Raw genomic sequence first — 11,394 nt, forward strand, 5'->3', positions numbered from 1 at the left:
GGTCTTTTGCTCGCCATACTCAGGAGTTAGAAGTGCAGCATAAAAAAAACCAAGACTCTGCAAGTACAACTGAAAGCAGCTGAGGCCACAACAGCAAGGCATGATGACATTCTGAAGCAACTTCTGGAGAAAATGACATCAATGGAAGATCGGATGAGAAGAGATAATCTTCCTGTATTCATGTTTCTGAGAGAAACCACTACTATGTATAACTTCAAGAGTGACCATTCATCCTCATTAGAAGATTCTTCTGATGAGGATCTAGATTTTCCCCAGTTGTTTGGTTATAATTACAAAACACGATGAATGACATAGATCCAGATAGTGACATTTAGAAAAAAAGCAATAAGTGTGCGTATATTACAGACACTGCATTTAAAGAAACAATATCATTGGACAACAAGTTATGCACTTCAATAGTAGGAGTTTATATTGTAATTTTGAAAATATTAAGGATTACTTGTCTCAATTTGAGTCATCGTTCAGCATAGTTGCTGTGTCAGAAATATGGATAAATTAAGACAAAGGTACAGATTTTCAAATGTGTGGCTATTAGGCCTGCACAATATACCGCAAATTTATCGTTATCGCGAAATCAAGCTGTGCAATATGCATACCGCAAAAGACGGCAAAAATCGCAATAAATGGTTACCTTAAATGTGCTAAAACAAACTCATGGCAGCTTGAAATATTGAACAAATGAAATAAATCCCTTTATGGATTTAACCAATCGGAAGGACCCGTTTACGTTGTTGATCAATCAGATGAGCCCTTTTATGTTTGACGTTTGCCTCCTATGTCAACAAGGGTCATTTGGAGTATAATTTTTAAACTGTTGCATTGAAATGGAAATGATGTTTTTTTTTTTTTTTGCTATTTGTTTATATACCGCAATTTATATCGTTATCGCAATATTAATTACCAATATCGCATATCGCGAGTTTTCCTCAGATCAGCCCTAGTGGCTATGAAATGTTTTTTAAGATTAGACAATGTAAGAAAGGAGGTGGGCTGGCCTTATATGTTGATAAAAGCATGGATTGTCAACTTAAAGAAAATATGTCTTTAGCAGTGGATGAAATATTTGAATGCATTACTGTTGAAATTGTGTTCCAGAAAAGCATAAATATTCTTGTAAGCTGTGTTTACAGAGCACCGGATCAGACATTAAAGTATTCAACGAATGGGTGGAAAAGTTATTTACTATTGAAAAGATACAACATACCGTAATATGTGGTGATTACAATTTAGACTTATTAAATCCAAATAAACATAAAAAATACAGAATATTATATGGATACTATGTACAGCATCAATTTGCATCCTCTCATTACGATACCGACCAGAATAACAACCCACCTACCACTTTATTTGTTAATATATTTTCTAGGGCTGCACGATATGAGGAAAACTCGCGATATGCGATATTTAAGATTAATATTGCGATAACGGTATAATTTGCGGTATATAAACAAATAACAAAATAAACAAAAACATCATTCCCATTTCATTGCAACAGTTTAAAAATTGTACTCCAAATGTCCCTCGTTGACATAGGAGACAAACATCTAACATAATAGGCCTCCATCCAATTGGTCAACAAGGTGAAGGCGTCCATCCGATTGGTGAAATGCATAAAGAGATTTATTTGATTCGTTAAATGCTTCAAGCTGCCTTAACATTGTATTAACACATTTAAGGTTTACGATTTATTGCGATTTTCACTGTCTTTTGCGATATGCATATTGCAGAGCTGGATATTGCGATAACGATAAATTTGCGGTATATTGTGCAGGCCTAATATTTTCTAATATTTTTGATTATAAAGTGGTTAGTGGTGTATTACTAAATTACATTAGTGGTCATCCTTCCATTTTTATGATATGAGATGTATGACATAAGATAAGCAATCCAAATGATTTCACATATTGTAGGACTAAATCAGAACAGTCACTAAAAAGTTTAAAGAGTGACCAATCCTTTTATGACTGGGATTCTATTTACAATGAGTCAGATGTAAACACAGCTAACAACTCCTTTATGGAAATGTTCACGTCATGTTGTGACAAAAACTGTTCAATTAGAAAATGTAAAAAGAACAAACATTGAAAAACTCCATGGTTAACAAATGGATGCAAAATGAACAATTTTCTATATGAACAATTTTTGAACTTCAGGACCACCGAGGCTGAACTGAAGTATAAAAAATACAAAAATCATTTAATACATATTTTGAGAGAAAGGAAAAAAGACTATTACTCTAAATTACTAGACAGTAGGGCTGCACGATATGAGGAAAACTCGCCATATGCGATATTGGTGATTAATATTGCGATAACGATATAATTCGCGGTATATAAACAAATAGCAAAACAACCAAAAACATAATTTCCATTTCACTGCAACAGTTTAAAAATTATACTCCAAATGACCCTTGTCGACATAGGAGGCAAACATCAAACATAAAAGGGCTCATCTGATTGATCAACAACATAAACGGGTCCTTCCGATTGGTTAAATGCATAAAGGGATTTATTTCATTTGTTCAATATTTCAAGCTGCCATGAGTTTGTTTTAGCACATTTAACCCTTGTGCTATCTTAGATGACCCCACCCTTACTTTGACGTGTTCTCCCTACCATGACAAAGGTGGATAAAGGTGGAAAGATTTCATGTAATCCATGGACACCAGTGAAGATCACAAATCATTGAAGAAAAAAGGTTCAGTGCACTGTCTAGTGGGTCTAGATGACCCAACTCCCAATGTTAAAGTGCCTAGGATAACACAAGGGTCAAGGTAACCATTTATTGCGATTTTCACCGTCTTTTGCGGTATGCATATTGCACAGCTTGATGTCGCGATAACGATAAATTTGCGGTATATTGTGCAGGCCTACTAGACAGTAACAAAGTCAACATCCAGGGTATCTGGAAGACATTGAATAATATAATTGGGCGTAGTAAAAACACTTCATCTTATCCTGAGTATTTTGTGGAAGATGGCATTGTTATTAGTGACAAAGAAGAAATTACAGATAGATTTAATAGATCTTTTGTGAATATCAGACCTGAACTGGCCAGAAAAAGTAAAACTGGTGATGAATCACCATGTGATTTGATTGAGACAAATTCAAATTCAATGTCTCTCACGTTTACTAATCAGAAGGAGGTATTGGAGACCATCAGGACATGTAGCAATAAAAAATCCCAGGATGCGGATGGTGTTGATATGAGAACAATTCAAAATGTTGCTGAAGCTATTATCAAACCACTCACACATATTTTCAATTTATCATTTAACAGTAAATGTGAACAGTTCCCCACCAAAATAAAAAACTGACTAATTTATTTAAAACAGGAGATAAACGATGTTTTCCAAATCATCCTATTTCCCTTTTGCCTCAGCTTTCAGAAATATTGGAGAAACTATTGAATTCAAGATTACTTAACTTTATAGAGAAAAACAATTTGCTATTCAACAGTCCATATGGCTTTTGACAAGGAAGACCTACATCACTTGCCATAATTAAACTTAAGAAAGAGATTACTAATTGTATTGAAAAAAATAAATTCATTATTGGAATTTTGATGGATCTACAGAAAGCCTTTGATACGACTGACCTTCATATTTTAGTGATAAATTGGTAAATATGGAATCAGAGGGTTAACAGAAAAATGGTTGAAGAGCTACCAGGAAGATAGACAGCAGTTTGTACAAATTGGTAAAAATAAATAAAAAGAATTGGAATATCATATGCGGTGTACCTCAAGGTTCAATTCTTGGGCCAACTTTGTTTTTACTCTACATTAATGATATTTGTACATCATCAAAAATTATGAAATTCGTACTTTTTGCAGATGATACCAACATTTTATATTCAGGGGAGAACTTAGAGAAACTTCTAAGTGAAATAAATCAAGAATTTTACAAGTTCAAATATTGGTGGAATAGGAAAAAATTATCATTGAATCTATAAAAAGACTAACTTTATGCTGTTTAGGAGAGAGAGTAAGGAAGTGCCAGTGCAAATTATTATTAATGATGCAGCTATTGAGAAAGTGTTTGTTGTATATTAACGTTATGATGTCAAATATGGAACTCACTCCCCCCTGACCTCCACAACACTGACACACTCCCTCATTTCAAATCAAAACTAAAAACTCATCTCTTCCAAATGGCCTCTTCACTTTAACAGTAACCTTTTCATGTTTTTATATCAATTTTATTTAATTGTGAATGTATTTAAATTGTTGTGGTTTTAACGGTTTATTGTATTTTATATACTGTCTATTTGTTGTACGGTGACCTTGAATGCTAAGAAAGGCACCTTATAAATAAAATGTATTATTATTATTATTAAATTGTTTAATCTTATTTTGCTGTTAGATTCTTATAAGCATAAGCGTCTTCCATTCCCCTTTCAGATCTTATTTTCAAAGTCTTGTGTAGACTTATTTTTCATTTCATGTAAATGTTGATTTAAAATAAATCTTGTACTTCTACTAAATTAGACATTAGCAATCAATCTGTGTTTACAGTCCATGATCTATTCATTCAGTCATTGAGCTTTGACAGCAGAGCCTTCATCTGACCTCCGTGACTCTGCAGGGGGCAGAACTGTCAGAATGAAGTCTGAGAGGATTCCACTAATTGAATATGTGGATCCTCTGGGGCCAGCTGTGCCTGCTGTGTCCCAGAAAAAGACCCTCTGGAACGTCTCCAGTTCGTCTGTTAGCCGGCCTACACAGTCGTGTCCCTGACTGATACGTTCAGACCGTCTCCCACCTGCTGCCCCTCATCTTTTTTGGCCAGGTAGCGCCCCCCCCACACACACACACACACACAGTGTCTATAAGCTACATGCAGAGACTTGGTGTTTGTTCAAGCACCAGGGTTGAGGGCCAGAAGGCCAGACTTGAGACAATGCCAAATGTCTTAAAGGTCTTAAAGAAGCCCCCCACCAACAATCACACACCAATCTGAGGATCTGTCCCACCAACACAGGATCCAGGCCAGACCAAGATTCAAACCATTCAACAAGCGTCTTTGTGAAGAACTCACCTTGAAGGTCATGATGAGATGAGTGAAGTGAAACTCTGCCTCAAGGTTCAGCTGAATGGTGACATTCTCCAGACCTGCAAACAGGAGCTGATGAGGATCCGATCTCATTCAGGACTGTCATGACCCGTGAATCTCCACAGGAGTGGAGGTCAGGCGGTGCTTTCACACCACAGACAGCTCAGACCAGGAGAATCCCCCCCGACTCTGTCCCCTGTCTGCTTTCTCTCTGCACTGACTGAAGCATCTGCATTTGAACACTAACCAGGAAGAAGATGGGTCTAACTGCCACACTGACCCAATCACTCAACATTTACTAAAGAAACATTCTCCAGCAAACATTCTCCATGCTTCTTCCTGGTGTGGATGGTTTCTACCCCGCAGACTTGATCACAGAGCGGGTGAGGCCACAAAACCCATGAAAGATAAAAGGAGAGAAATAGAAAACCCAGGCGCCATTTATTCCCATACCAGACTATGAAGGACCGAGAACACAACCAGGCTGCTCTGAGCGGCTGAAGACAGCAGAAAAATGGAAAACATGCATTTGTGAAAAGTGCGATTTAGACTGTGGCACCACAGAGGTGAACGTCATCTCTTTGTCTGTGGTTTTAAAGTCCCACTCTGATCATCTTTTCATCTATTTTCAAAGCGTCAGTGGTCCTGAGACATCGTTTCTGCAGAGCGACAGCGGTTTATCAGAAATATGTAGACAGTACTGTTGGTGCGGAGTGAGCCTGCTTTCTTTTCCCATCACGCCTTTGTTTAACCTCTCTCTTGCTAGCTTACAGCCCCTCACTCCCCAAACCTAATATCAGTGGTGCAGAAAAAAATGGTGAGCAATATTGGAGTCATCCATCCGTACAGTTTTGATCCAGATTCCAGCTCAGACGAGTCTAAAAGCGGATCCTTGAAGTGGAGCAGGGAGCTTGTGGCCTGCCCATCGTATTTCCTTTCATTCATTCATTCATTCATTCATTCATTCATTCATTCATTCATTCATCTTCTTAATCCGTTTATTCCCCTTCTGGGTCACAGGGCTGCTGGAGCCTATCCCGGCCACTTGTGGGCAAAGGAAGTGGACATCCTGGAGAGGTCGCCAGTCTGTCACAGCACCACCATCACACACCCATACACACCTATGGACAATCTAGATCAAGGGTCGGCAACCAGCGGCTCCGGAGCCGCATGCGGCTCCTTCGACCTTGTGCTGCGGCTCTCTGTGGTTTAGTAAAATAACTATCATGTTCTTAAATTGTCGTGGTGCCTTTACCACCGTCGGGTAGTGCGAGTGGGCAGGAGGAAGAGAGCAGCGTGAACGTGGAGGGGGCGTGTCTGCAGCTGAGAACGCCCACCAAAATCTGTTATGGGATGGAAAGCTCTTCTAAAAAGACAGTCAGTGGTAATCTGGTAGGGCAGCGGTCCCAAACCCCCGGGCCGCGGACCACTTTTCTAACACCTACTGTTGCAGCTCCCTGTGCTTTCATCTCAGTGGGAAACTGATCCAATTGGAGGTACAGGTTGCCGACCCCTGGTCTGGACTAACCAATGAACCTGTGAAGCATGTTTTTGGACAGGGGGAGGAAGCCGGAGAAAACCCACACATGCACGGGGAGAACATGCAAACTCCACACAGTCAGGTCCCCGATTGATGTTCTGGTTCAGGTCCTCCAGCTGGGACTTTGACCTTCTTGTTGTGAGGCAAGAGCTCTAACCGCTCACAAATAAGCTCTATTTCAAATGACATTTTTTCATCTGACCAAAAACCCCATTTTCTTCAGAGTGGGTCTTTAACATGTAATGGAGGACCAGCATTGTAGAGCTGAGAAGTACTGGTGTGTGTGCGTGTGTGTGTGTGTCTGTGTGTCTGTGTGTCTACCTCACCGTTCTCAGACTGCCACCAGGTCTTCAGCCTGTTTGGGCCGAACGTCGTCACCACGTTTTCAACGCGATGGCTGTTGGTGTGGTTGGCCCGCTCCTCGAACGGCACCGTGGAGTCGCACAGAAAACACTTTTTCTCCTCCTAAGTATCAACAAGCAGGGGGGGGTGGGGGTGAAAGGTTAACACTCAGGTGAATTCTTCAGATTCCTGCAAACAAAAGGAGAGTCTGACCACAGGCTTTTAAATCCATCAGTCCTCTGAGAGGGTCTAGTCCTGGCTAATCCAGCCGCTCTGTGAGCATTAGACTCCTTCTAACGGACAGATGCAGCATTTCATCACAGCACCCTCCTTCCAACCTGACAAGGTTTTTCACCAAATGAAAGAGTTGGGTTCAATTTACGGCGGCACGATATGAGGAAATCTTGCGATATCAGTGAGCCAGAAAAACTGAGGTCATTACAGCAGGTCCTAAAAACCTCAGAGATGCTCTGTCTGATCAGATAGTCTCCCTGGATGGCATAAGTATAGCCCCCAATTCCACAGTTAGAAACCTGGGGGGTTTATTTTACCAGGATTTATCATTTAAGGCTCACATATCTCAGCCTGTCTGCTGGACTTTAAATATGTAGTTGTAGATTTAGATAAGTTAATTCTTCTCTAAGAGTTCTGGTAAATCGCCTGTCCGTCCTGGGGGAGGATCCCTCCTTCATGTGGACACCCCTGAGGTTTCTTCGCCTTTTCTTTTTTTTAGGAGTTTTTCTTTACCGTGAAGGGGGGTCTAAGGGCATGGATGCCAGTTTAGTTTAGTCTGTTTGTTAGTTCAATTTAGTATTTTCCTGTTGAATTCTATGTATTCATGATCCTTTAGATTTTATGTTTAACTTTTTCAATTACCGATACGAAAGCCCATCGAGACGACTGTTGTGTGATTTATTCGATTGGTCAAATACAGAAATGGATTTATTTGATTTGTTAAATTCTGCCATAAGATTGTTTTAGTACATTTAAAGTAACCATTTATTAATTTTGGCCGTCTTTTGCGATGTGCGTATTGTACAGCTTGATATCACGATAACGATAAATTTGTGATTTACTGTTCAGGCCTAGTTCGATTACAGCAAAGTCTAGTTCAATTACAGCTGCTGTATATTTGTGTGAGTTTGACTCCAGAAACGCAGTTAGAACAGCCTAACATGGGTCTAAACGTTTAATCCAGAGGGGATGAAACCTGACATTAGTCTACGGAGCGTTTGTTCGTGCGCATCGGTGGGGTTTCACTTCAACGGAAACAGCTCAGCGTGTTTTTAAAGGATTTGATTTCAAACTTCCATGAGGGTTTTGTTTGAGACTTCCACAGATTTGAGCATGCTCAGTTTGTGAAGTCTGACTCAATGTAAACTGCTGGGTTGTCCCCAAAACATCTGGAGAAACATCTGCGGGCATTTTCCTTTAGAAGCTCATTTTACACAGGAAATGCTGCAGACTTGAGTCTAAGCAAACAAAGAGGAGGAGGAGGAGGAGGAGGAGGAGGAAGGCTGCAGGAGTTCCACTCTGAGCTGCTTTCCATCAGGCAAAAAAAGCTGCTTGTGTTTAGGTTACCAGGTCCAAGCAGCTACTTTAACGGTCAACTCAAAGGGAACCTGCTTTGTGAACCCACCTGGGGTTAGAGAAGTCTGGATGGTCAGAGGCAGATGAATTTTTGGGGGAGCTGGGATTGGAACAGCTCACGTTTAGCCCCTCTTCAGCCAATCACAGCTGGAGACAGCCAAGCACCCTCCCACCCCCACTTCAAAAGAGTTCCTATTCAACGGTCTGTGTGACTTAACAAGAAGTCAACAGTTTCTCCACAAAGCCTCTTTGTCGTACTTTTAAAGATTCGGACAAAATATCTGCCACTAATTGGATAATCGGGGGTCTACGCCCCCAACCCCACGCTGACACCAGCCACGGAGCTGAGAAGAGCGAGGCTGCCGTCAGAACTGTGGTCCTCTTTGACGTGAGGACTTTAGAACAGGAGGGATGTGGTCCGTTCTTCTGGTTCTGATGAGCTGCAGCTAAATCCGGACATGAGACCTCTGAGTTTGACTCTGATGGAAAAAGGCGGATTTAATGCGACGACAAAACTCACCGCTGAATCCGTTTTGACCCCAAGTTTCTTAGATTGACTTTGGAAATCAACTTTTCAGGTACACAAACACACAATCTCACAACTGCTCACCTGCAGGTGGCTGACGATGCAGAAAGGCTCGGGCCGCGTCACACCGCAGGTGGAAGTGGCAAACAGCTGATGGGCTCGGCCAATCAGAAGGTCACCCGTTGCTGGGTAACAGCTGCCTTCAGTGCACACGTCGCTGAACTCCGGAAGACCCACATTCTCCAAAACCCCGTCCACTGAGGCCACGCCCTCTTGGGCCCAGGTGGACGAATGCAGCGCTAGAAAAAAAAGACATTTTTAAAGAAAGTTGTGTGTGTGATTTTGATACAAATGTGATGGTATTACATGTGTGTTTGTGTTGTCAGTGTGTTACGTGCATTTGAATTTATCTGTGTGTAATGACTGTGCGTGGTTGGTATCTGTTAAAATTCATGTGCATGATTTGTGTACTTGTACTGCATTGTGTTATTATAATTGTGTAGTGTGTATTTGTGTCATCTGTGTTGTGTGTCACTTAGGTTTGGGATCTATGAATGTTCTAGCTTGTGTTGTGCGTTTGATGCCTGTGTGTGTTATGTGCATGTGTGTTTCAATGCTTTGTGTTCTGCGTATGCGTGTTCTTCATGTTTGGGTTCTATGTGTGTTTCTCTAATGTGTGTGTTTTGTATATTTTTATGTTATTACTGTGAGTTTTTGCTCTGTGTCTGGTTGTGGTGCGTGCATTTTTTGTGTTGTGTGTTCAGTATGAGATCCCCCCCCCCCCCCCCCCCCCCCCCCCCGAAACTCTACAGTTTAACATGCCTTAAACGCAGTGGACTGCGGTGCGTTCAGGGACACTGTGGTGTGTTCAGGGAAACAGAGATCAATGAAACGGAACATTTAGAGAACTACAACTGCTCCTGGTCAAAGTTCAAAGGTCAGGTCTCACAGGGTTTTAATATTAAACAAAACATCATTGTTGATTCTGATTTATCAGAACTTTTTTGAGCCCAAATAGAACAGATCCTTGGCCTGATCAGGGTTGCCGGCACATAGCGGATCGATAGTTATGGATCTGGATCCTCGTGCTTTCTTTTTAAGCCTTACATTCTGGTCCAATCTGTTCCGACCCGCTCAACTCTTTCTGGTATCAAAACCGAACTGCAGAGAAAAGAACAGAGCTCCACGGCGGAACCCGGTTCTGAATCCGCCTTGCAGACCCCCCCCCCCCCCCCCCCTCCCCCCTGAGCTTACCAAGCAGCAGAAAGGTGTGCAGAAGCGCCATGATGTTCATCCCGGACCGACGACCGGGAACCAAGACCAGAGCAAGCATGGAACCGGGGACCCGAGCCGCTGTCCTCTCGGAGCCTCACAGAGTTAAAGATGTGACTCTGTGCCCCCACCCACGGGCCCCGCCTCTTCAGACGCACCGGCATCTGCACCCCCCGCCCCCACATCCGGGGCCCCCTCCAAAAAGACGGTCCGCTTCGGTCCGATAAAAACGAACGAAGACTCCACACGCTTCACAGCGCATGCGCGACACCCAGAACACAATCTCGAACTGGACCGGGAACTTCATGGGCACGCGCGCAGTAACATCTGACCTATGCAATGGTGAGCTGGTTTCCAGCTTCTCCTCTTTATCCAGCAGCACTTTTCCCTCAGCCTGCAGATGCCGGTATGATGCTGGAGGAGTTAACGTGACATTTAACCCCTGCCTTGGCCCAACAATGGCCGGGTTAGGCCCCGGCAGCGCGGGAAGGATAAAACGGGTCCGGACTCGGAGAATGGATGGATGGATGACATTTAGCCTGTTTAATCTGTTGTCACCTGGTTACTAAAGTCATGTAAAATAAAAGGAAAAAAAGAGCCACTGCACCCCCCCCCCCCCTTTCCCTTTACAATCTCATAGACCTTTACACTTAATTTGTTCTTGATGAAACAATAATCGGGAACATCTATAAAGGTATGCATATACATATATTGAAGACATGCTAGACTTTAAACCTCTGTTGTCTGTGAACAAAGGCATTCTGGAATGAAGACAACCCCCACCCCTATTAAAAGATTTAAACACACCTCCCCCTTAGCTCACCTGCAACAACAAAGACTTTGTGAGTTCCCACTGGTGTGTGTGTGTGTGTTGGATTGTGGAGTATGGGGGTCTTGACTGGATCACAGCTGTCACTGATTGACTGATGACTCATTTCCACAAGTTGCCACAGGCTCAGTGATCAGCCACAAGCATTATGGTCAGGAACATTTGGAAAAAGCTAGAAGTAAAGATGAGGGGCGGACGTGGTTTCTCCCCAATCTACC

General features: G+C 42.1%; 1 protein-coding gene across 1 annotated transcript in view; it reads right to left on the reverse strand.

Moving 5' to 3' along the window:
* lamb1 (laminin subunit beta 1) overlaps nucleotides 1-10,470 on the reverse strand; it is a 45,893-nt gene extending 35,423 nt beyond the window's left edge. The window contains exons 1-4 of the mRNA XM_023955540.1: nucleotides 10,330-10,470; nucleotides 9,160-9,374; nucleotides 6,944-7,082; nucleotides 5,063-5,136 (exon numbers count right to left, since the gene is read on the reverse strand). Of these exons, the coding sequence (XP_023811308.1) occupies nucleotides 5,063-5,136; nucleotides 6,944-7,082; nucleotides 9,160-9,374; nucleotides 10,330-10,408 (507 nt within the window). The 5' untranslated portion in view covers nucleotides 10,409-10,470. The remainder of the gene's footprint in view (nucleotides 1-5,062; nucleotides 5,137-6,943; nucleotides 7,083-9,159; nucleotides 9,375-10,329) is intronic.
* Nucleotides 10,471-11,394: the final 924 nt, after the last annotated feature.

The sequence above is a fragment of the Oryzias latipes genome, chromosome 6 (assembly GCF_002234675.1).
Source record: "Oryzias latipes chromosome 6, ASM223467v1".
Taxonomy (NCBI): Eukaryota; Metazoa; Chordata; class Actinopteri; order Beloniformes; family Adrianichthyidae; genus Oryzias; species Oryzias latipes.